At 40.3% G+C, this 27551-nt stretch overlaps 1 protein-coding gene and 1 pseudogene across 3 annotated transcripts in view; one reads left to right on the forward strand and one right to left on the reverse strand.

Moving 5' to 3' along the window:
* Window positions 1-27551, reverse strand: part of kiaa0232 (KIAA0232 ortholog) — a 162079-nt gene that overhangs the window by 98870 nt on the left and 35658 nt on the right. For all 3 annotated transcript variants that reach the window (XM_063046673.1, XM_063046671.1, XM_063046672.1), the window contains exon 2: window positions 12579-13089. In XM_063046673.1, coding sequence (XP_062902743.1) covers window positions 12579-12722 — 144 coding nt within the window. In that variant the 5' untranslated portion in view covers window positions 12723-13089. The remainder of the gene's footprint in view (window positions 1-12578; window positions 13090-27551) is intronic.
* Window positions 24818-27551, forward strand: part of LOC134345986 (actin-like) — a 37227-nt pseudogene continuing 34493 nt past the window's right edge.

Consider the following 27551-nt stretch of genomic DNA (forward strand, 5'->3'; position numbering starts at 1 on the left):
TTCAGTGGGTCAAGCAGCATCTATGGAAACAGTCAACCTGATGCACAGTCTGATCCAAAGCATCGAATTGTACAAGACCTTGAGGCAATAACTTGTATCTTTTGTCTCCACAGATGTGACTTAATCCTTTGAGATATTTGAGATTTTTTTTGTTCCGGATTCCAACATCTGCTGTCTCTTTGATCTCAAATGAACGCAAGGACTGGTTAAGGGCTTAAGTATTTTAGTGACTCACCTTCCATATCTTATTATTTATAAGTTTAGAGAATGTCATCAAATTGCCTGGATGTGCACAGCTCCAAGAACTCTCAAAATGCTTGGACTCATCCAGGACTAAGCATTCCCCACGATCTGGACCCCTATTCATCATCTTAAACATAGACATCTTCCACCCACAGGGCAAGCCTTTTAGGACCGAGATGACGAAAAACTTCTTCACACAGAGTGGTGAATCTGTAGAATTCTCTGCCACAGGAAACAGTTGAGGCCAGTTCATTGGCTATATTTAAGAGAGAGTTAGATATGGCCCTTGTGGCTAAAGGGATCAGGGGGTATGGAGGGAAGGCTGGTACAGGGTTCTGAGTTGGATGATCAGCCATGATCATAATAAATGGCGGTGCAGGCTCGAAGGGCCGAATGGCCTACTCCTGCACTTATTTTCTATGTTTCTATGTTTCTATTACCCATCAGATATTTCCATTACAACATCTCCTAAAATACACAACCTCTAATGGTAAGATGACCAAGAACAGCAAGCATGTTTAATTTGTAACTACTGACTTGAAAAATCATCATTCTTTTATTCTTAACAGGTAAAAATTCTGTTAAGTCTATTCACTACAAATGCTGCAGAGCTTGATTCAGCAACTCATTAAAACGTTTTCAAGGACAATGGATCTTAACATTACCATCAATATCCATTCTGTGAATTAAAACAAAATGTTTTAAGGTAGTCCAATAAATCAATAATGATCACAGCTCTAAGATTACATATATATAAAAACAAACTTCTCATATAACAATAACAAGATTATCAAAGAAGAAATGAAAACCAGTAAAGGTAGTAATGTGGTTAAAACTCAAAACAAATAAACAGCCCTCTCACCAAGTCAACCCTCTATGTGTGACATCCAATTTGTTTTTCCTTTAGCACATTATAAGAAGATCTAAACTGTCTACTGACATCTTCTATAAACCTACCGAATACCATGGCGATCTTGACTATACCTCTTCCTACCCTGCCTCCAAATCCAACACAACATTCTCTGCAACCTGTGCCACCTTCAAGGGGATTCTAACACCAAACATGTCTTTACACCTCCACATAACTCTCCGCTTTCCACAGCAATCATTGCCTCTGTGAATCCCTTGTACATTCACCCCCCCCCCACCCCACCGCACTAAGTTCCCACATGGCACATTTTGGCAAGTGACAGCAATACTACACTTGCTCATTCACCACTTCTCTTACCTCCGTTCAGGGCACCAAACAGTTCTTTCAGGTGAGGCAAAACTTCCTTATTGTACTCAAGAACTATTCAATTTTTATAACAGTGAGGATGAAGCTGTTCTTAGGCATGGTGGTACGTGCTTTCAGACGTTTTTAATCTTCTGCCCAAGTCATTTGCATCCTCTCCAAAGCTCCACTTTCTTTCTAAAAAGAGGCGACCAAAACTGAACAATACTCCAAGATTTTTATAGAGCTGCAACATTACCTTGTGGCTCTTGAATTTAATCTCCTGAATAATGAAGGCCAACACATTGTATACGTTCTTAACTACCCTAACAATTTGTGTGGCAACTTTGCGGGATATGGACCCTAAGATACCTCTGTTCTTCCACACTTTGAAAAATCCTGCCATTAACCCTGGCCTCAAATAAGAGCTTCCAAAGTGTACTAGTTCACTTTTCCATGTGACTGGCAACAATGAATTATCAATGGAGTCAGGTTTTATAAAAAAAAACAAACAAACATTTATTAAACTCTGCTCAAGAATAGAGAAAAGTATTCCAACGACTAACTTAACCAGAAGTGAACTGCTATACGCCAACTCTGGAACAGTTCTTAAAAGGGTAAATTTGAAAACAGTTCTTAAAAGGGTAAATTCGAAAACAGTTCTTAAAAGGGTAAATTCGAAAGTCCAAGTGATTTACACAGTCAATAAGGAGAGACTTCTCTGGAAATGGATTTCTTCGAAGACGTGGTGTTACTGCTGATTCTTCAAAGGATTTATGACGAAGGAAATAAAACGGCTTAAAGGAACTGACCTTTTTCTGGCGAATGAAAACTGCACAAACTTCCCTGCTCTTGCAGAAGTTATCTCAGATACAGGTCACCATTTCTGAATGAATACTCAATACGGTCGATCCTTTATTACAGGGGTCCCCAACCTTTTCTGCACCGCAGACTGGTTTAATATTGACAATATTCTTGTGGACCAGCCGACTGGGGGTGGGGATTGTTAATCACGACCGGAATATAGGTGATAAGTCAACTCTCGGTCACTTATAAGTGGCTGATACACTCAATTTCGTTTCTAAAAGGGTTTATCTAACGAATTTAATATTAAACACACAGCACATATTTTCCTCCCATGAATATAGTGATAAGTCAATTATAAGTCACTAATAAGTCAATAGCATCGTAACGTTTTAAGTAACATTTGGATATTAAACACAGCGCATATTCTCCTCGTATGAACATATAAAATCATTGCAACACACCAATATCCCTGAATCAGTGGGAGCCCTGGGCTTATTTCCCTGAAACAAGACAGTCCCATCAAGGGGTGATGGGAGACAGCGATACTCGAAGGGGGTTCCTTATGTCCAGTCTATTCCGCAATTTAGTTTTCGTTGCATTCATTGCAGAAAACCCCACTTCGTAGAGATATGATGTTGGAAATGGAAGCAACGTTTTCAGTGCTTTCGTGGCTTTCTCAGGATATTCAGCCTTGACTTTGATCCAGAATGTCGGCAGAGATGTTATGTCAAACATAATTTTCAGCCCACCATCATTTGCAAGCTCGAGGAGTTGATCATCTTCCCGCACTGACATAGATGATTCACCGGGGACATTCACAAATGGGTCAAGGACCCATTCCTTTGCACGTCTTGGGTCATTTGCGGTTGGGAAGTAACGCTCAAATTCTGTCCACAGCGAAGATAGGTGATCGCGCACCAGCTGTGAAAAGGACGATGCAGCCTCAGTCTCTCCCAAAATCCCAGCTAATGTTCGGAACATGTCAAATATGCCCCTGTCCACTCACCATCCCCACAGTTCCAGTTTGGTTTTGAAAGCAGACACTTTATCTGCCAACTTGAAGACAGTTGTCATTCTCCCCTGAAGTGACAAATTGAGTTCATTGAGCAGCTTGAAGATGTCACACAGATAAGTGAGTTTTGCTATCCACTCCTCGTCACTGAAGTGTGCTGCCAGTGGTGACTTTTTTTCCTGAAAGAAATCTCTGTAGTGGCTCTCTTAACTCAAAAACCCTGGCCAGGGCTCTCCCCCTTGATAGCCACCTGACTTCAGTGCGTAAGAGAAGACGTTTGTGCTCTGCATCTACTTCCTCGCAAAGCTGCTCAAACAGACATGAATTAAGGGCTTTTGCTTTGATGTGATTGATAACTTCAACAACGTTGAAGCTTCTCCCAACAGGTCAGGCAGCACTTGCTTCTGTCCCGCTTGCTCACGTTTTTTTCGCTCAAAAAACTCAATGCGTTTGTCTTTAAGTGCAGGGTGCTTGGACTCAAGGTGCCGAAGCAGTTTTGAGGGCTTCATTGCCTTATTAGACAGCTTGTCTCCACATATCACACACAGGGGGCTTGAAGCGTGCGAGTCACCGGTCAAAATAAAGCCATATTTTATGTACAACTCGTCGTATTTTCTGTTGAAGGAAGCTTTCTTTTTTTTTTGCAGTCTTGGCCTTAGCTGTCTCTGCGTTATCATTATCGTGAGGCCTTTTACGTCCCCTACCACCGCTTCCAAAGAAAGTCTCAAGCAACGTTTGCTTTTTAGTCATCGAGTAGTTGTAGGTTAATGACTGACTGATGACCTTGCGTGGGTAATGACACCGCGTGCGTAATGATCTCGCATGCGTTCAAGTTCAACAGTGGGCATGACAGGGAACGAGGAAAGGTGCAGCTGACTCATATCGTTTCATACGGCCCAGTAGCACATGCTTTGAGGCCCGGTGGTTGGGGACCACTGGTTTAGACAGCATCTGCTGAGCCAAAGTCAATCACAGGACTCTACAGAGTGGTGAGGACAGCCCAGCACATCTGTAGATGTGAACTTCCCACTATTCAGGACATTTGCAGTGACACGTGCCTAAAAAGGGACCGAAGGATCATTGGGGACCTGAGTTATCCCAACCACAAAGTGTTCCAGCTGCTACCATCCGGGAAACAGTACCACAGCATTAAAGCCAGGCCAACAGGCTCCGGGACAGCTTCTTCCGCTAGGGAATCAGACTGATTAATTCACAGTGACACAATTGTATTTCTAAGCTATATTGACTGCTCTGTTGTATATCATACTGTACATACTATTTATTACAAATTACTATAATTTGCACATTAGGACAGAGATGTAACAAAGATTTTTACTCCTCGCATAAGAAATAAAGTCAATGCAATTCAAAGTCGACTATTGTTTACCACCACAGATGCTACCTGACCGGCCGAATCCTCGAGCAGCTTGATTTTTTTGTTCCAGATCTATTTGTAGACACTTACATCTCAATATTAATGCAAGCTTATTTCTTAATCAGATCTCCTGCAGAAGCAATGGCAATAGCACTCACATCTACTGTGATGAAACAATAGGTTGGTTTCCACCAGGTTTCTTCTACTTTCTAAAAAAAAATGTACAGGCAAGTAAAATTGTAGACATACTACGTTGGCGCCGGAAGCACAGGGACGCTTTTAGGCTAGCCCTAGCACATCCTCGGAAACGTTGGTCATTGACGAAAACACATTTTATTGTATGGCTGAATTAACTCCTGCCTGAGCAAGGACTGCTCCAATTTACAGCGGACACAATCGCACGGCTCTCCACTCAGCCTTGGACCACCTGGACAAGAGCAATACCTAAATCAGACTGCTGTTTATCGATTACAGGTCACCATTCATCATCCCCCGTCAGTACAAATCAACAAGCTTCAAAACCTGGGCCGTTATACCTCCAGTTGTCATTGGATTTTTGACTTCCTCATCAGAAGACCACAGTCAGTGTGGATCAGTGATAACACCTACCTCTCTCTGACAATTGACACCTTAAGGATGTGTGCTTAGTCCACTGCTCATTGGCCACCAACAGCAGCTCGCCAGAGCAGTCTGTCCTAGGCCAGTCTTTCAAGTTACCCCAGGTCTCTAGGCAAAGATCCTTCCTCTCCCAGGGATGAGATCTTTGGAGCTTCTGTAGCTCTGAGTTTTTACAGGATGGGACAGCTAACCCCATGACCAACCTTCCTCCTTTCACAGCTGGGCTTGGGACCATCATGGTGGAGTTAGTTCACTGATCAACTCACTCTAAGCTCATCACTGTGTGGCTAGGCACAGCTCAAACAGCATCTATAAATTCTCCAATGACACTACAGTTGTTGGCCACATTCCAGATGGTAATTAGGAGATGTACCCTGTACTCAACATCAACGAGACCAAGGAATTAATTGTGAACTTCAAGAAAGTCAGGGAAATACACAAATCCTCATTGAGGAGTCAGCAGTGAAAGGGCAAGCAGCTTCGAGTTACTGGCCATCAACATCTCAGAGGATCTATCCAGGGCCCAACAGATTGATGCAATCACAAAGCTGGTACACCTGCAATTATACTTCATTAGGAGTTTGATGAGATTTGGTATGTAACTAAACACTCTAGCAAATTTCTACAGATGTACGGTGGACAGCTTTCTGATTGGTTGATTTACCAGCTAGTACAAAGAGTCAAATGCACTGGATCATAAGAGGCGGAAAATGGTTGAAGACTCAGCCAGACTTTAGTCCTCCTCCCCCCACCACCACAGAGGACACCTTCAAAAGGCCTGCCTCAAAAGACGGCATCCATCATTAAGAATCTCACAACCTGGGACATGCCCTTGTCTCATTACTACCATCAGGAGAAGGTACAGGAGCCTGAAGACCCACATTCAATGGTTAGGAACAGCTTCTTCCCCTTTGCCATCAAATCTCTGAATAGTCCATGAACGCTACCTCGCTATTCTTCTTCTGCACTAATTATTTATTATCTTAGCTTATAATTTTTGGTATCTTGCACCATATTACTGCCATAAAACAACAAACATCATGTCATATGTCATTGATGATAAGCCCGATTCTCATTCTGACTAAGGAAGACAAAGAGCCATTTGCAATCCTTGATAGATGTTTCATTGCTAAATTTATGGGGTGTATCGTCACTTCTTGACAGATGAAGACGGAGGCTCTGAGGTCGACGGCAGTTGTTACCAGGTTGGCGCAGTCACTCTTCGTGCAAGGACTGAGTTCGTATGACCGCTCTCTTTGCTGGTGCCAGAAGGATGCTTTCAAAATTATTAAATATATATAATTACTGGACTGTAGTTTATATTGCTATCCTTCAGCCTGCTGTGTTTTTTTTCTTCTTGCTGATTGGCAGGTGGGTGATATATTACTTTTTGTGCAGGGGAGGGGTTGGGCATTTGGGGTCTGATGTTCTTGGTGTATTCTGTGTAGCAAAATTGTTAGTTTTTGTGTGTGAGAGAGGGGTAGGGTTTGATGCTATTGTTGCTGTTCATTTTTACGAGGGAAGGGATGGAAGTTTAGGGCTTTAATGCTCTAGCTGCTGTTTTCTATATAGGTAATCTGTTTGTTTGTGCAAGGGAAGGGTTGAGGGCTTAGGGTTTGCTAGTTTTGTTTCTATTTTTTTTCTTTTTTATCTGGGAGTTTGATGTCTTTTCTTTCAACAAATCCCATGGTTTTCTTTATTTCATGGCTATCTGGAGAAGACAAATATCAGAGTTCTATTGTACATGCATACTTTGACAGTAAAATGAACCTCTGAACCCTTAGAAGGGCTTTAAAATAATAAAATTGAAGATGATAGAGGTCCTTCCCCAGCATACGAATGCCCAGCTTATGTACCATCCTTACATACAAATAAATGTGAGATATAAAGTATGGATTTGCTAGCTACCGCAGGGCTACACGTACAGGTGTTCCCTGCTTTTCGAATGTTCGCTTTATGACACCTCACTGTTACGAAAGACCTACATTAGTTACCTGTTTTCGCTAACAGGTGTTTTCACTGTTACGAAAAAAGGCAGCGTGTGATAAAAGGCAGTGAGCGCCCTGAACAGCCAAGCTCCTCCCACAGAACTACATTCTAGCCAGCATTGCTTAAACACATGCCTGTGAGCATCTGTGTTTTATGTCGATTTATTTTGAGCATCCGTTTGCAAGATGAGTTCTAAGGTATCGGAAAAGCCTAAAAGAGCTCGTAAGGGTGTTACACTTAGCCTAAAATTAGACATAGTTAAGCGTTTCGACTGTGGTGAACGAAGTAAGGACAAAGTGAGTGCGCCTTGTGGAAGCTGATGAAGATGATGTTGAAGAGGTTTTAGCAACCCATGACCAAGAACTGATAGATGAAGAGCTGATGCAATTGGAAGAGGAAAGGATAACAATCAAAACCGAATGCAGTAACGAATGGACTGAAAGTGAAGTCGTCCAGAAACTGAACGTGAAGCAACTGCGTGAGATTTTTGCTGCAATGATTGCAGAGAAGTACGACTTTAATTTTGAAAGGGTACATAGGTCTAGGGCATATTTGCAAGATGGTTTGAGTGCTTACAAAGAACTGTATGACAGAAAAATGCGCGAAGCTAAGCAGTCAAGCATACTGACGTTTTTCAAGCCTTCCACATCAGCCACAGCAGATGATGAACCTCGACTTTCGACATCGAGGCAGGCAGAAATAGAAGAAGATGACCTGCCTGCCCTGATGGAAACAGACGATGATGAGATGACACCCCAGTGTCCCACCACCCCAGTGGTCCCAACCTCCGGGCCGTGGACCGATATATTGCCCTGAAGCATGCAGTGGTGGCCGGGACGCACCCAGCACATCTTTAAGTAAAAAGCTGAAATAAACAAGCTAATTAATTAGGTGCCGCCTGGCATGTAAATGTCGGCCTAGATCAGATGCGACGCAATTAATTAGCTTGTTCATTTCAGCTTTTTTCTTAAAGATGTGCTGGGTGCGTCCCGGCCACCGTTGCACCACTGCACGCTTCGCGGATTGGTATCGGTCGGCGGCCCGGAGGTTGGGGACCATTGCACCACCCCAACCTCCAACGACTCAGCCTAACACGCCATCATCAGTCTGCTCGGCGCTGTCTTCCCGATTCTGGTAAGTGATACTACAGTGTACATAATTTCTACTTTATATAGACTGTATTTTTATGTGTTATTTGGTATGATTTGGCAGCTTCACAGCTTAAAGGTTACTGGAGAGAGTGTTTCTGCCGAGAGCGCTTGCGCCATGTTTCTGCCGAGAGCCCTTGCGTGAGATTTTTGCTACGGTGGACAGTGTGGCAATGATTGTAGAAAAGTATTTCTACTTTATATAGGCTGCGTATTTATTATATCATTCCTGATTTTACTATATGTTAGTGTTATTTTAGGTTTTATGTGTTATTTGGCATGATTTGGTAGGTTATTTTTTGGGTCTGCGAACGCTCACAAATTTTTCCCATATAAATAAATGGTAATTGCTTCTTCACTTTATGACATTCCGGCTTACGGACCGTTTTATAGGAACACTCTACCTTCGGATGGCGGGGAAAACCTGTATATTATGTCATGTGGGAACTCAGTTTGTGGCCTCATTTTCAACTTGCAAGCAGTTAACAGAAAAGGAATCCTACCATAGCCTGGGGACAACATGTGTACAACTAAGGTGTCTACTTCAGGAGGGGATGCAATTAACAAGTGCATCATGAGGGAGAAAAAACATCTGAAGGAAGTGAATTCCCAAGCTGATTGTAGATAATAAAAAATAGCAAAAATTACAACAGAAAATGCTGGAGGCACTCAGCAAATCAGACTGCACCTCTGAAGAGAAAAAGAGTATTAACATTTTTGTTCAGTGACCTTCCCTCAGATCTGAAAAAGTAAGGACACAAGTATGGCTTTAATGAAGACACAGGAGACCGCAGATGCTGGAATCTGGAGTAACATACAAAAAGCTAGAGAAACTCAGCAGGTCAGGCAGCACCTATAATGTAAATACAAAATTCTGCTGATGCTGGAAATCCAAAGCAACACACACAAAATGCGAAAGGAACTCAACATGTCAGGCAGCATTTAAGGAAATAAATAAACAGTCAACATTTTGGGCCAAGACTCTTCCTCAGGAAGTTCAACAAACTGTTGGAGGATTTTACTAGATCGTGCACTGGGGAAGACAGGAATTGTTGATGTTTCAGGTCAAGACACTGTATCAGCATAAGACTATTTTAAGATGCAAGATTTGGGGGAAGCAGCAGGAGACAAAGTGGAGTGGAAAATGTGAATGTGTGATATGATGTCCAAATACAAATATGTTGCTGATCCATCTGACAAAGGCTGATGAATGCATGTTAATCACCATTGATCTCTGTGGAAGAGTATAAATACATGGAAATGAATTAGTACGAAACAATCATGATACAATCATTCAGTAAATCTTTTACTTCCTCCATCAATGTTACCTAATTTAATGTTACAGGTGGTTGACGTTACATCAAAACTATTGAGCTCTGACCCAAACAGGTTGCTTATCTAAAATTGTTGAACTTAATATCCAGTCACAAGAACTACAACATGCCGATATAGAATCAGAGTTGCTGAACCTTGAGCTGACACTAAGGTTCATTGAAAAAAATTCAGATCAAATAAAATGTAATGCCTGGTTAAGGACATGGTTTATTGTATTTCTACTGCTTTGCTGTTAGGTATTGCATTTTAGCAGTTATTCCGCAAAAAACAGTATGTTCTGCTAGTTAAGCATCATAGACTAGTGTTTTGGCTTCAGATAAGATAAGGAGCCATTTGCTCAATTTAGAATGTTGTGTCAGCCAATTGGGTTTGTCTTTGCAACATTCTGTTCAGTGGGATTCCATGGAATGAGAGAGCTGGGAGGGATCAGATTTCTAAGGGACAGTGGTCTGGGTTTGTCTCTTTTGTTGGGAGGTGTTGGAAAAGAAGGAGGAGTGCACAAGGGAAGGCGTTTGAAAGACCCGAATCAGATCTGTTGACCAAGCACAAGAAGTCCAGTTATGACCTCCGGAAAGCTATTTCGTATGCGAAGTTGCAATTACGGACTAAACGAATCACAGAAGGGTCCTCAACAGTTGTGGCAAGGCTTGAATGGTATCATCTCCTACGAAGAAAACCAAACAACCTATATGACAACAAGGTTTCACTCCCAGATGAGCTCAATGCCTTTTATGCTTGCTTTGACTGACAGAACATGGGGCACCTTCACATCCTGCAGAAGGGTGAACAAATGAATGCATCTGGTGTACCTGGCCCAGAACTGAAGACCTGCGCTAATTAAATGGCTGGAGTGTTAACTGACATCTTGAACATCTTACCTCAACAGTCTGAGGTACTGACATATTTAAAGCAGACTTCAGTTATACTGCTTCCCAAGAAGAACGTGGTAACCTGTCTCAGTGACTATCGCTGAGCCCTTTCATCCACGGTGATAAAGTGCTTTAAGAGGCTGGCCATGAAGAATATCATCCCCTTCCTGAGGAGTGATTTGGATCTGCTCCAATTTGCCTAACATCACAATAGGTCAACAGCAGATGCCACTTCGATGGATCTTCACTCAACCCTGGAACATCTGGACAGTCAAGATGCATACATCAGGATGCTCTTCATTGACTATAGCTCAGCATTCAACACCATCATCTCCACAAAACTGAAACAATAAGCTCCAGGACCTAGACCTCAAAACATCTTTGTGCAACTGGATCCATGATTTTCTCACTTGCAGACCCCAGTCAGCTTAGTTTGGCAATATCTCCTCCACAATTACCATCAGCACAGGTGCACCACAAGACTGTATGCTTGGCCCTCTGCTCTACTCGCTTTATGTCTGTGAGGCTAAGTACAGCTCCATTGCTATTGCTAAAGCCAATGCTGACAACATCAGCATTGGTTGAATAAAAGGTGGTGACAAATTTGTGTATAGGAGGGAGATTGAAAATCTCAACATCAGCAAAATCAAAGAGCTGATTATGAACTACAGGAGAAAACCTGAGGTCCCTGAGCCAGTCCTCAGAGATTTGAGGTGGAGAGGGTCAGTAACTTTAAATTCCTTAGTATTATCATTTCCGAGTATCACAGTATTGATCCTAAGACCAGCACACAAGTGCCATTACAAAGAAAGCATGGCAACACCTCTACTTTCTTACAAGTTAGCACAAATTCAGCATGTCATCTAAAACTATGACAAATTTCTATAGATGCAAAGTGGAGAGTATCCTGACCGGTTGCATCATGGCCTGGTATGGAAACACCAATGCTCAGAATGGAAAATGATACAAAAAGTAGTGGATGCAGCCCAGTCTATTACAGGAAAAATCCTCCCCAACATTGAGCACATTAACAAGGAGCACCGCCACAAGCAAACAGCATCCATCATCAAGGACTCCCACCATACCTAACATGTTCTTTTATCACTGCTGCCTTCAGGAAGAAGGTACAGGAGCCATGACCCCCACATCACAAGATTCAGGAACAGTAATTACCCTTCAGCCATCAGCCTCCTGAACCAGCATGAATAACTTCACTCACCTCATCTCTGAATTGATGCCACAACCTATGGACTCACTTTCAAGCACTCTACAATTTATGTTCTCAGTATTTATTTATTTACTACTTATTTGTTATTATTGTTTGATTTTTGTATTTATTGCTCTTTGTTGGTGAGTAGCTTTTCATTGATTGTACTTCTTTGTTAAACTGTGAATGCCCTCAAGAAAATGAATCTTAGGGTACTATATGGTGACATAAATAATATATTAATATAAATAATATATTCTTAGACCTTAGGAGCACAAAGTAAACATTCTACGTCGAAGATTTTCCAGCATTCATTAAGACTATTCCATCTTAAGTAAAGAAAAAATTATTAACCTCTTTAGAAATTTTCAATTGTTTTCTTCCCCTTTTCAGGAGAGATTCCCAAATTCCAGTGACTTTTGTATGAAGAAGTCATTACTGACGTTGCAGAAACAGCCAATGGAAGTCAACATTAACAGATGCATACTCTGGCCAAAAGTACAGAAATCAGTCGTCTAAATAATGAAATGAATTGTTTCACCTTTGTTCATGAGGGGTTGCAGGAAATATAAAATTATGGAAAGTATGTACTTTAGGAAGCACTTGTAAAACTACAAAACAAATATAACATTATGGTGAAAAGAATATTAAATCCCACAATTATTTTTCTTTCACAGTGAAAGCAACTCCTAAACAAACCACTTGCAATTCTGAAATCTGTATTATAACTTAATAAATACTTTAAAAAATTACCTTACATACCTGTTCCTGCAAGTCATAGTCATAACTGTCATGGAGCAGAAGACTGAGGACATAGCGAGTGTAGATCATGGCATCGATCCCACATTTCTCTAACTCCTGTCCTAGCCAGGTCTGCACTGGACCCAAAGCTTGAAAGAGAGACATTTCAGGAGCAGATGAGAGGCTTTGGCAAGAGCTTGAAGATTCCTCAGATGGTCGGCCTTCCACAACAACTGCACAGGTTGGAAGCGTAAAGGTATGCTGTAGGCATTCTTAAATCTTGCAGCATTTTCCTGACTGATATTGAAAAATTATCTGGAGTTATTCACTCCGGGTGTAATGGTCGACCAATTGCTTGGACTACCATTTATACTGGCTGCAAATAGTCAATAGATGGAAGTTTCATTCCACTGGCATGGCAGATGGCGAGAGAGGATCTCAATTAGCAAAACACTCCCCTGTGCTTGCAAACTTTCAGACAGATTAGACACCTTCCATGGTTCTGTTATTGCAGGACTACTTGTGGTAGAGCCTGAAAAATATGATAGAGGTACAAAAGTGTATTACTATTAAAAATTCCAAATGATGGACAACTTACATAATGTAGTTATAATTCATCATCAGCCAAATTAGTTTACAAAATTGACCAACTTCTGTATATTCCATGTAATTTTTCATCATCTGGCAATGCATTTCTACAACTAATCAAAAATAGACTACATCACAAATGATTTAGCTTTAGGTTATGCTACTGGGAATGATAAAATGGAATCAATTGTCATCCAGAGCTAATCAAGGCAATTTTTAACATTTTCAAGAAATTTCTCTTCACTTGAGAAGATTGGAAATTGTTGATAATATTAAAATTCCCTCTCATCTCCCTCGGCTCCCACAGCATAAGAATTGAACTCATGAATGCTTGATCTGGCAGTCTATTTTTAATAAACAATACTCTTTCCTGATTCAAATATTCAAGGCCCAGCTATAATCACCTCAAAAGGTGAAGAGAGGACAGCACATCACATAATGTGTTACCAGGGGTAACCCAATTTCATGGCTCGATTTCTCAACTCCATGCATTTTTAAGTATATATTTACAAAAACACAAATTATATGGTGTAACAGATAACACTTCCGTTATTGAAAAAGCTCATGGCACAAAAGTAATAAGTAACAATATAGGATGTGGTTTGATTTTACCTAGTATCAGCACATTGGTGAATTTACGCATGTCTATGCCATGCTGTGCATCCATGGTATAGTTTGACAATATAGATACAGGTGTCCCCCGCTTTTCGAACGTTTGCTTTACGAAACCTCACTGTTACGAAAGACCTAGATTAGTTCCCTGTTTTCGCTAACAGAAGGTGTTTTCACTGTTACGAAAAAAGGCAGCGCGCGAAAAAAAAAGCGGCACGCACCCCAAGCAGCCGCTCTCCCCCGGATTCGGAACTGCATTCTCGCCGGCATTCACGTGCCTGTGAGCAGCAGTTAGCAAGATGAGTTCTAAGGTAGCGGAAAAGCCTGAAAGAGTTCGTAAGGGTGTTACACTTAGCATAAAACCAGACATAATTAAGTGTTTTGATCGTGGTGAACAAAGTAAGGACAAAGTGAGTTTGGCTTGTGGAAGTTGATGAAGATGATGTTGAAGAGGTCTTGGCATCCCATGACCAAGAACTGATAGATGAAGAGCTGATGCAATTGGAAGAGGAAAGGATAACAATCGAAACCGAATGCAGTAGCAAAAGTGAAGTTGTCCAGGAACTGAACGTGAAGCAACTGCGTGAGATTTTCGCTGCAATGATAAAGTACGACTTTAATTTTGAAAGGGTACATCGGTTTAGGGCATATTTGCAAGATGGTTTGAGTGCTTACAAAGAACTGTATGATAGAAAAATGCATGAAGCTCAGCAGTCAAGCACAAGCCTTCCACATCAGCCACAGCAGACGACAAACCTCGACCTTCAACATCGAGGCAGGCGGACACAGAAGAAGATGACCTGCCTGCCCTAATGGAAACAGATGACACCCCAGTATCCCACCACCCCAACCCCCAAGCCGCGGACAGATACCGATTCGCGGAGAATGCAGCGGTAGCCGGAGGCACACAGCACATCTTTAAGAAAAAAGCCAAAATAAACATGCTAATTAATTAGGTGCCGCCTGGCATGTAATTGTCGGCCCAGATCAGAGGCGATGCAATTGGCAATCGGCTCTGATCCGGGCAGCACCTGATTAATTAGCATGTTTATTTCGGCTTTTTTCTTAAAGATGTGCTGGGTGCGTCCCGGCCATCGCTGTACTCCTGCATGCTTCGCAGATCGGTATCGGTTCGCTGCCCGGAGGGTGGGGGCCACTGCACCACCCCAACCTCCGACGAGTCAGCCTAACACACCATCATGTGTGCTCACTGTCCTCCCGATTCCCGTGATACTACACAGTACATACATTATTTCTACTTTATATCGGCTGTGTATTTTTACGTGCTATTTGGTATGATTTGGCAGCTTCATAGTTTAAAGGTTACTGGAGAGAGTGTTTTTGCCAACAGCGCTTGCGTGAGATTTTCACTATGGCGAGCAGTGCGGCAATGATTGTGGAAAAGTATTTCTACTTCATATAGGCTGTGTAACATCATATCATTCCTACTTTTACTATATGTTACTGTTAGTTTAGGTTTTATGTGTTATTTGGCATGATTTGGTAGGTTATTTTTGGGTCTGCCAACGCTCACAAATTTTTCCCATATAAATAAATAGTAATTGCTTCTTCCCTTTACGACCTTCCGGCTTACGAACCGTTTCATAGGAACGCTCTACCTTCAGATGGCGAGGGAAACCTGTACTGGATACTAACAAACGTGTTGGGTTTGTGTAAACGACTAATTGGAGATTTTGTTGAATTTTTATAACAAATTAAACAGAAACCTCAGAATCAAAAAAAATGAGAACACCTACTATTTAGTACACTGCTATCCTGCCTAGAGTTAGGATACACACTGCTGATTCAAAATAACAGTCCTCTCATCCAAATACACTAGTACAAACTCATCCAAACACACTGGTACAAACCCACTCCCTATCTACACCCCAACTTTGAAAATAAAATACTTCCTGGAACTAGACATTACTAGGGAAGGTAGTGTGGACAGCACTAAAATGTGGGATAAAGGTGCACCCTGGCGTGGCATGACATGATGAGTACAAGCTATAGCTGGGAACTAGCAACACCTATTCTACAGGTTGTCAGTTCATCTGGACCCAACAATCTCACTCAACACTACCTACTGGATAAGATGGAAGTTGTTATCCTTCATTACCTTCACAGCTTTGCTCAGCCCAAGGCTTATCTACTGTATCAAACTTTACAGGAACCCTTTCCATACTGAGCAATGGGGCAATTCCTCATTAGATATGTACCAGGTTTTCACACAGCAACACACACACACAGTGGGAATGGGAGTATTTACACCAGATTCCTGCTACAGGAGCTCTGAAAGTAACATATCTTTCTGCATACAATAAAGTGCTATCACCATCCCTCTAAGTGATGATGCAGTATGCCTTATCGCTCCTTAAAACACATTCTATGCACCTCAAAATATTTAAGAATATTTGATTCACTAGAGTCAAAAGTGATTGGTTTCATCATGCCTATCACCCCTAATTACACAATTATAACATACAATTTTAAAAGATAGTCACATTTTTTTCTGAAAATATGTGGAAAAGAAATGACCAGTTCCTCAAGTAATAGTTCATCAATAAGTATGTAGAGGTCAAGTTCAATCTTCCCTAAAAAAATTGACATTCCACATTTGACCATTTTCTGTAAATAGATACTAAAATATTTAGTTTATATCAGTTGAACCAGTGGACTGCTTAACATTTCAGATTACATTCTCCTATTACAGTCATAGGTTGATCAGCAAGACCCCAATTCTTCTTGCCCATGCTGAAAAAATGATGACACACTACCAAACTCTGCTATTACCCTATATCCAACAAGTATGATCCACCCCTTATTTATCAAGGAAAATTACTCATTTTGTTGATCTTCCTCATTCAAGGGTGATGAGAAGCAACTTGATTTTGTCACGAAGAATTCTACATCATAACATGAGTTATAATATGTATTTTAGTGCACCAACATAGGTTGCATAGAACCTGGTAGGGGCCCATTAAAGATATGTTGGCTGGTCTGCTCCTGTCAGAACAATTGTTTTGTTTAAGAATGCATTGCCTGGGAAATTCAGCAGCACAAGTTCAAAGCTGCCATGCAGTATTGAAGAGGTCTTGCAGACTCACAGGTACTTCCTTTACTAACTCTTCCTTCAGTTAGTCCTGACGAAGAGTCTCGGCCTGAAACGTCGACTGTACCTCTTCCCAGAGATGCTGCCTGGCCTGCTGCATTCACCAGCAACTTTGATGCGTGGTACTTCCTTTTATCTGCTTTGCCATTGCAAAGACCTTAAAACTCATGAAGGAAGTAAGCAAGTCTAGGGCTACATCTACACTACGCTGGATAATTTTGAAAACGCTGGTTTCAAGTAGAAACGATAGGAGTCCACACTAAGCGTTTTTCAAAATATCTCCGTCCACATTACACAGATATTTGGGCGAATCTCCTCCAACAAGGCACGCGCAGGACGCACAGAAAACAAGCGAAGAGGAAACGATATAGTTGGTGTGCGTTTGTCCAGTTACAGAGTAGAAAAACTTAAAAGGAATTGCTCTTGGCTCTCGCGCAGGAGGACTTAAAACTAAAAAAAGCAAATACTGGAGCGTATGGAGGCAACCGACAGGGAGTTCACGGACAGTATGACCCAGCTGACGACGGACATTGAAAAACTGACCAACTCTGTACAATTAATAAAGCACCTTGTTAAAGGTACAAAACATGTCTACATCAGTGTTATCTTATATTTCCATACAATGTTACATTAGGCTGTTACACATCTATTGTCAGAGAAGTACTTGCATAAATAGGTAAAGCACCTTCATACAAGCAAGGACAGAAAACAGGGCAAAGTGAGTATACTTATTTATTCAGAAAGCTATGGGTCAAAGTATTTGGTGAGTACATTTCTAACCCTTCTGGCTTCAGTCTCATTGCCATCTGTTCTGAAGTTGTTAGGTTCTGCGAAGCACAGAATCAAATATCGCTGCGATGATTGTACGCTCCAGTATCAATTCTTTGGCGACAATAAAGTAGTAATAATAATAACAAGAAGAAGAATAATAAGAACAATGAAATGCCGCGCTGTTGCCATCTGTTCTGGCACGTCATTGCAGCAGTTTTGAAAAGCTCCGGTTACCCCGTACACACTGCAATGGATATTAGGCGTTTTCAGATTTATTCACTCTGGAGTCCGTTTCTGAACATTTCCGTTTTCGGGGGCTGAAAACGCCGTTTCAGTGTGGACAGAAGGTCAAAACGAAGAGAAAAGGCTTCGTTTTCAAAATTATCCAGCGTAGTGTGGACATAGCCTAGGATTGTGGCTGCATTGAAGGTAGTAGTAAGGAAATGGTGGGGCGGGTGAAGGGCAGGTAATGGAAGGCACAAGGATCACAAAGGCATTCACAGTTGGTACAAAAATTCATGTGATCTGGTTATTGCGGTGGGGTAGGTGTTGACTGACAGTTAAAAGAATGAAAAGAATGAAATCAGCACACAAGAGGTAAAGGTTCAGTGGTAATATATCACTTCGCTTTTCCTGAGATTTGCTCTATTATAGATTAGTTACAATTTCTGTACAGTTAGTTCAGTTTCACTCTAAACAATACCCCACCACAAGAATTGAATTTCACTGAGGAAAAACACTGGAATTACCTCTCCTTAATTCTTCTAAGTTTTCTGCCTGGAGATGAAAAATAATGAAGTTTACAAGTATGTAAGCTTTCTCCATATTCAAAGAAAGAACTGTAATGGAATTTAATTTTCATGTTTAATTATTGATAGAGAAGGAAGCCATTTCACCACATAACTGTGGCACCTCAATGGAAGTGCATCCACTTCACTCTATTCCCACTTCTCTTTATAATACCCTTCTAAGGTTTTTGCAAACATATGTGGGTTTTACCTACATAATTCACATTCCCTGCATAAATTTCACTTCCATGACTATTCTGGCAGACCAGTCTATCTTCCAAGAGCCAAAACCACTTCCCTTATTTTTTCATTGATTATGCAGCCTGTGATTAAAGAAGATAGTCATTTTCCTCTTCATAGCATCAGTTTCTACTATTTTAATGAATAATACTGTGCTAAGTAAATCTCTTTTGGTCTCAATACATTCATTCTCAAGTAGAGAGTTGCTAACAAGTAAGTATGTTGAGCTTAACCAATTATTTCTATACATTTATCCTTATCTCATTTCTTTTGGACATCATTCCTCCTTCATTAAATGTTTGTTCTCTACATTTCTCTGCATTGTCATGATATCTTTCTGCCAGTCTGCTAGCTTTACAAATTGTCCTTCCACAATCAGCCACAGTCACTTCTTTTGATCCATATTTAAGTCCCAAGATAGTCGTAAATTATTTAGAAGTTTCATGCAACTTAATTTTATCTTTTAAAGTGTACAGATCAATGCTTACTCACAAAAATTCCTTTAAATTTAACTTATACAATTTGCTTTTTAAATATTCAGATTAACCATTTTATGAATAATGCTGAACATTGATTATATTTTGTTTTCACACTGGATGGTTGCCTTCATTCCCTGATACGATCACTTGAATTGGGAATGCTCCTACTTTGGATGCCATTCTGTCCAATTCAGTTGAAAAAAAGAGAGGTGTTGATGTCAACAAATGCTACATAGCAAGGTCTCTTGTTCCAATTTCTTTTCCAACTTAAGTACCTTGATGTTGAGTCATTGTTATCAATGTTATTTTTTGTAAAATGCTATCATATGACTTGCTTGGTTTTTTACAATTTCCCAATATCTCTTCCAGAAATACCTTAATCATCACCTTTATGAGCAATAGCAATTATGGTTTTGGTCAAAGAATAGTCAGGCTTTCTTTCCTATTTTTCTGAACTAGTTCCTCTTTTATCACAGAGAAACTGCAATCCCTTCACCCCCAAGTACTTGGGTGTGCATACATGCACACATGCCTGTCCGAACACACTCTCACACAAAATTACAATTTTTGACAGCTTTCATTATCAAATATAAAGTGTATATGAAAACTACCATTGAATATAATTCATGTAATGCAATCCTCAAAACTCGTTAAATTGCCAAATGGAATTGGATGAACCCCGATTCAGGATGCCGAGTTGTTGATAGATGGGACATATGGAGAGGTAGCTACACCCAAGGTGCAAGCCTGTGCAAAGTACCCCTGAGGTCATTCCACTTAGGATACTATTGAGGGGGATGACCTCGCAGAGAACTGTCACAGCACTCAGGTCTCTGGGACTGAGTCTGGCTCTCTGACTCAAAGTGAAGGGTGAGAGAGTTGAGCTGTGGTGATAGGGGATTCGTTAGTTAGGGGAACAGAAAGGAGGTTCTGTGGATAAGAACAAGATTCTGTGAATAACAATGGATGGTATGATGCCTCCTGGATGCCAGGGTCTGGGACATTCCACATCGAGTCTGCAGCAACCTTAAATGGAAGGTTGAGCAGCCAGCAGTCATGCTTCATGTAGGTACCAATGATCTAGGTAGGAAGAGTGATGAAATTCTACAAAGTGATTTCAGGGAGTTAGGCACTAAATTACAGAGCAGAACATCCAGGATTACAATCTCAGGATTGTTAACCGTGCCACATGCTAGTGAGGCCTGAAATAAAGAGATAATACTGTTTAACACATGGCTAAGGAGTTGGTGTAGGAGGGAGGGTGTCAAGTTTTTGAATCATTGGGCTCTCTTCCAGGGAAGGTGACCTGTAAAGAAGACTGTTTGCACCTGAACTGGAGAAGGACTAATATCCGAGCGGGAAGGTTTGCTCGTGCTTGATGTGACAGAGTGCGATGGAATAAAGAGGGGAGGGGTGGCATTACTAGTCAGGGACAATGTCACTGCTGTGCTCAGTCAAGACAGATTAGAGAACTTGTCTAGTGAGACTTTGAGAGTGGAACTGAGGAATAAGAAAGGTATGACCACGTTAATTGGACTAAGTTATAGACCACTCACCAGCCTGCAAGATTTAGAGGAACAAATTTGTAGAGAGTTCGAAGATTTTTGCAAGAAGCCTAAGATTCTGACAGCAGGTGATTTCAACTTTCCAGATATTGACTGGGACTCCCATACTTTAAAAGGGCTGGATGGGATACAGTTTGTCAAATACGTTCAGGAAAGTTTCCTGAATCAGTACATAAGAAAGCCCAATGACAGAGTGTGCGATACTTGATCTCCCAATAGAGAATGATACAGGGCAAGTGACAGAAGTTTGTGTCGGGGAACTCTCTGCATCATAATACCATTAGTTTCAAAATAAATATGGAAAAAGACAGATGCGGTCTGCAGGTTCAGATTCTAAGTTGGAGAAAGCAATTTTGATGGTTATCAGAAGGATCTGGCAAGTGTAGATTGGGATCGGCTGTTTTCTGGTAAAAGTGTACAGTCGGCTCTCCGTATCCACGGATTCAACCAACCGCGGATTAAAAATACTGTACAGGTTTCCCCCACTATCCAAAAGTAGAGCGGAAATGGCGTAAAGCGGAAAAACAACTACCATTAATTTATATGGGAAAAATTTTTGGGCGTTCCCAGACCCAATAAAAACCTACCAAATCATACCAAATAACACTAACATATAGTAAAAGCAGGAATATGATAAATACACAGCCTATATAAAGTAGAAATAATGTATGTACAGTACAGTATAGTTTCACTTACCAGAATTGGGAAGACAGCGAGCACACTGAAAGATTCACAATTTTTCTATCATACAGTTATTTGTAAGCACTCAAAACATCCTGAAAACCCGCCCTAAACCTACATGCCCCTTCAAAATTAAAGTCATACTTTTCTGCAATCATTGCAGCACTGTCAATCGTAGCGAAAATCTCACGCAGTTCAAAGCTATAGCATGCGCATTGCCTCTATAATGGCTCGCTGCAAAACAAACGAGGCAGCATCTGCGTTCCCATAAGAGCTACAATGGTTGCGTCTGTACTGAACATGTACAGACCTTTTTTTCTTGTCGTTATTCCTTAAATACAGTATAACTATTTATATAGCGTTCACATTGTATTAGGTATTATAAGTAATCTAGAGATGATTTAAAGTATATGGGAGGATGTGCGTAGGTTATATGCAAATACTACACCATTTAACATAAGAGACTTGAGCATCCATGAATTTTGGTATCCGCAGGGGTCCCGGAACCAATCCCCTGCAGATACAGAGGGCCGACTGCACCTGGTAAGTGGGAGGCCTTCAAAAGTGAAATGTTGAGAGTACAAAGCTTGTATGTGCCTGTCAGAATAAAAACTAAAGGTAATAGGTTCAGGAACCTTTGTTTTCAAGAGCTATAGAGGCCCTGGTTAAGAAAAAAAGGTGTATAGCAGATAGGAACAAATGAGCTACTTAAGGAGTATAAGAAATGCAAGAGAACACAAGAAAGAAATCAGGAGAGCTAAAAGAAGGTACAAGGTTGCCCCAGCAGATAAAGTAAAGGAGAATCTTAAGGGATTCTACAGACATGTTATGAGCTAAAGGATGATAAGGGACAAAATTGGTCCTCTGGAAGATCAGAATGGTAATCTATCCTTAGAGCCAGAAGAGATGGGGGGAGATCCTTAACGAATATTTTGCATCTGTATTGATTTTGGAGATGGACACAGACTATGTAAGTGAGGAAAAGCAGTAGTGAGGTCATGGAACCTATAACGATTACAGAGGGGATGTGTTTGCTGTCTTGAGGCAAATTAGGATGGAGAAATCCCCACAACCTGACAAAATGTTCCCTCGAAACCTGTAGCAGGCAGGTGCAGAAATTGCAGGGGCCCTAGCGAGATATTTAAATCATCCTTTGCGACAGGAGAGGTACCAAAGAATTGGAGGATAGCCAATGTTATTTTACTGTTTAAGAAAGGCTCTAAGAATAAACCTGGAAATTATAGGCCGGTGAGCCTGACATCAGCAGTGGGAAAGTTACTGCAAGATATTCTAAGGGACCGGATATATGAGTTTTTGTACAGACATGGACTAATTAGAGATAGTCAGCATGGCTTTGTATTGTTAAGTTGTATCTAACCAACCTTAGATTTTTAAGAAAGTTAACAGGAAAGTTGATGAAGGCAAAGCAGTAGATGTTAACTACACTGAATTAGCAAGGTCCCACATGGGAGGATGTTCAAGAAGGTTCAGTCACTCAGCATTCAGGATGAGGTCATAAATTGGACTGGACATTGGCTTTGTGGGAGAAACCAGAGAGTGGTAGTAGATGGTTGCTGTTGACTGGAGGCCAATAGCTAGTGGAGTGCTGCAGGGATCAATGATAGGTCTATTGTTGTTTGCCATCTATATCAACTTGCAGATGACACCAAGATTGGGGGTGTAGTCAACTGCAAGGAAAACCATCAGCTTGCAGTGCGATCTGAACTAGTTGGAAAAATGGGCTGAAAAATGGTAGGTGGAATTTAATGCAAGCAAAGTTTTGTACTTTGGTAGTGTCACGTACCCCGTGACGGGTTAAAGAACCAGCAGAAATAGAAAACACTTTGGAGTCTGGTAGTGCTATTGACCAATGGTATTTATTAGTAACTACACAATACAGTAATAAAAAATCAGATATCTCAAACAGGTTAGCAAAGATTATAGATATATAAGTGTGGAAATATAAAAACCAAGCTTCTTCAAGCCTAGGGGTAAATGGATGCAGTCTTACGATGATGAGTAAAGTTCAGTTCAGTTCGTGGTATAGATTTGAGTAGTGACGGAGAGAGAGAGGTGTTGTGATTGTTCGAGTAAGCCGATGCCGTCGATTCTTCCTGTTGTCCTCCGAAATCCTTTAGAAGTCACCAAATGTGACCACAACAAGGGGACTGTTTTCTGTGGTGAAGTTATCAACCCAGGCTAGGGTTGGACACACTAATAACTTCACACCGGTCACAGCTTTTCCACACTGCAAGAGCCACTGATTGATTCTCCTGATCCATCCTCCAAAAACCCACCTTTCTGGGGGTACAACAAAGCTCATCCAGTGTCCAAAATCATGTGTCTCCATGTCTACCAGCTGACCTTCTATTTATCTCACCATGCTGAACACCAGCTGTCCATCAAGTAGGTCTGCCCTTCTCTCTCTGTAGGAACTCAGAAATTAGCAGTGTCCTTGCAGAAATTCCAAACAATCTGTGAGCAGTCTTCACCTCTCTCTCTCAATAACAAGTTGTTTGTGCTGTACACTCTCTCTCTTTTTAAAAGCACAGTCCATAAAGGATAATTCAGGATCCCGTCACAGTAGGACCAACCAGGGTAGGTCTTACACAGTGAATGGCAGGGCTCTAAGGAGTGCGATAAAACAAAGGGGTCTGGGAATACAGCTCCACTGAATGGGGCGACACAGGTAGATAGGGTCATAAAGGAAGTTTTTGCCACTTTGGCCTTCTTAAATCAAAGTGTAGAGAACCGGAGATGGGATGGTATGTTGAAGTTATGTTTGGAGTATCATGTGCAGTTTTGTCCACCCATCTACAGGAAAGATATAAACAAAAGTTGAAAGAGTACAGACAAAATTTTACAAGGATGTTGACAGGACTGGAGGACCCGAGTTATAAGGAAAGATTGAATAAGCTATGACTTTATTGCTTGGAAAATCAAAAATTGAGGGCACATTTGATAGAGGCATACAAAATTATGAAGGGTATAGATAGGGTAAATGCAAGCAGGCTTTTTACACTGAAGTTGGTTGGGACTACAACTGAAGGTCACGGATTAAGGGTGAAAGGTGAAAAATTTAAGAGAAACTTCTTCACTTAGAGGGTCGCAAAAGTTTGGAATGAGCTGCCAATGCAAGTGATGCATGCAAACTTGATTCTCAAGAGAAGTTTGGTAGGTACATTGGTGGTAGGGATATGAAGGGTTAAGGTCTGAGTGCAGGTCGATAGGAATAGGCAGTTTAAGTAGTTTGGCATGGACTAGATGAGCCAAGGGGCTCGTTTCCGTGCTTGTATATTTCTATGACTCTAAGAGGACCAGATTTACATACAAAATGCTGAGTCACTGTTATTGATCATGTGCAAACAGCAGATTGTATCTTAATAGCACTGAACAATCTAAATGTTGCTGTAACTACTGCAATATGAGAGACAAACTCATTACCAAGGCAAAGACGCAATTTTCAGAGAAAAACCAGGAACTCCAAGAGAATGGGTTCATACGAAAAGTAAGTGAATATACTTTTAAAATGAGTCAGTGTCATTCATCATACTTACATAATCCAAAGTTCCGGTCAGCCTCAGATACATCGATGGTACAGTCAATGATTTAACCAACAGACAACCCAAAAGCACTCATCACTTTAAGTACTTGAACAGTCAAATTGTATCAGTAAACGACACACAAATATACCACACAGCTGCCTCAAAAAAATATCAATTCTTTCAACTTAGGAAAATCATTTGGCTTGCGTACAATTATTGTACTTTCAAATTTCCTAGAATAGGCTCCTACTACCTTGTAAATTTCTATGATTCTATGAAATGTTATACTATTCATTAATTGAATTTTATTTTGTGCTTGTTTTATCTGTTTTTAAACAAAGGAAACAATCAAATACTTTTTTAATTGTTCTTAGCTCTTGCTGCTAAATGTTGAAGGTGAATGATCAATAAAATTATACTTTAGCAAGGATGTTGCTGAAAATAAAATTTCAGCATAACAATATTAAGAGATTTGTAATAAATGAATATGTATAAATGAACGTAGATAAACCTCCAATCAAACAGAGCTTCAGCTTAACATCTCATTTTCAAAGATGTCACTGATTTTTCAATACCGTATGGGAGTACCAGCCAAGATTTTGGTATTTCTGACATTGGGATGGACTTGAACCCACAACCTGCTTACTCGTAAGTAAAAGCCCTTCTAACTAAGCCATAATTTGCATGATCTTTCAAAGCAATATATTTATAATAAGGCCCGACAAAAGAGCGATTGAGTGTTCATGGAAAATAGTGCAGAAGGAACCCACTGGATTACTTGAGTCATTACCACGATCCCCCATCTCAATTCCACTTTCCACAAATCCCTTGCTGCCTTGAAATCTATCTTCTTCTTAAATATCTTAAGCAACTTAGCGTCCACCATTTGTGGTAGAGAATTCTTAGCATCTCTACCCTTTCAATAAAATATTTTCATCGCAGTCTTAAATGCCTTGTTTTGTATTTAAGACTGTGAGTGATCAGTTTAATCCCCTGTCTCCCAGCAAGGAGAAACATCCTGCAACTAAACTGTCAGAATTTTGTATGGTTCGACAACAACCTCTCTCATTGTTCTAATTCTGACAGAATACGGGTCTCATCATGCATCCAGGCACTCCATGAATGAGTTTGAATAGATCTTTGCAAGTGTATGCCATCTTGTTCAGGAGAGCAAAACTACACATACTTCAGATACAACTTCACTAAGGCCCAATAAAACTAAATTCAATGTGTTAATCATTTTGCTTCAACAATATAAATCAGTATTCAATATTTTGAAGGTTTTCAAAAATAATTAGTTTGTAAAACAAAACAGCACTGAGTAAAATAAGCATGTTTTAACATTTTTTTAACCTAATTTTAGCTGGCAGTGGCAAAGAAGGATGTTAGATTACTGACAAAAGTAAGAATGAACATTTGGGACAAAAGGACAGGGTCAGCATTCCCTGTCATTGCTGTTGTGTCCAAGAGTTTGATGCAATAGATGACATTTGGACATCACCAGCAGTAATAGATTGTATTCCAATAAGGAGTTAATTATCATCCTGATTTAGAGGTTACTTCTTTTTTAAATTGTATGTTGTATTAATACAAATACAAGAGATTCTGCAGATTCTGGAAATTCAGAGCTACACACACACACACAAAATGCTGCAGGAACTCAACAGGTCAGGCAGCATCTATGCAAATGTATAAACAGACAATCTTTCAGGCAGAGACCTGCTGTATAATTATATTATTACTTTGTTCAAAAGATTCCTTTACCATTTCTTACAGGATTGCAAAGATCAGCTGAGTTTATTTATTAATTTGCTTCCTAATCTGAACAAAGATCATTTTGCATATCATTACATACATTTCACCATAAACCAAGTATTAGCTGCTAATGATATACACCAGGCTTTTTAAACATCCTACATCAATGGTCCTGAAGATTGACTGAGAAACGTATAACCTAGAAAAGAATAGAAACCATGCTACAGCAGATATGATGCTCCAATTGTAAATCATGTTTTTCTCCAACTTAAATTAATGTACACAATCGAAAGCATAATCTATAAGTAATGTCTCATGAAGTACTTGTAAATGGTAACTAATGTAGGTTCAATTCAAAAATTCAAGGACTCATCATTTGTATCTGTGTCTGACTGGCATATCACAAGGTACACTTACATCACCAACACAAAAAAAATTAATGTCAATCTACAGCTTAATTTCCTGAAGATTACATGTTCTATAATGAATACTCTTGAAATGTTATGAAATAATGTGATCCATTATGAACAAAACTGGTACTGCCAAATTCAAAACACAGTCCAAAGACAGTAACATGATCCAGTAAGCTACTTAATTTCTTACTTAGAGCAATTCTCAACATAACTGGAAAAAAATTACAATTCATGCTACTCTCTTAACATTAAACCAAGATTTGCACCTTAACATAAACTCAAACTTGGTTATTCATAATGAATACTTTTTTCTCATCACAAATGAAAAATGTTTATCTAGTTTAATATTGCAGCAATGAGACTTTGGTCACAGAAAGAGCAGTTATTATGATGTTGCTCTATTCACTGGTCATATAGGTACCAATTATACAGTCATCCGTGATCT

The sequence above is a fragment of the Mobula hypostoma genome, chromosome 4 (genome assembly GCF_963921235.1).
Source record: "Mobula hypostoma chromosome 4, sMobHyp1.1, whole genome shotgun sequence".
Lineage (NCBI taxonomy): Eukaryota > Metazoa > Chordata > Chondrichthyes > Myliobatiformes > Myliobatidae > Mobula > Mobula hypostoma.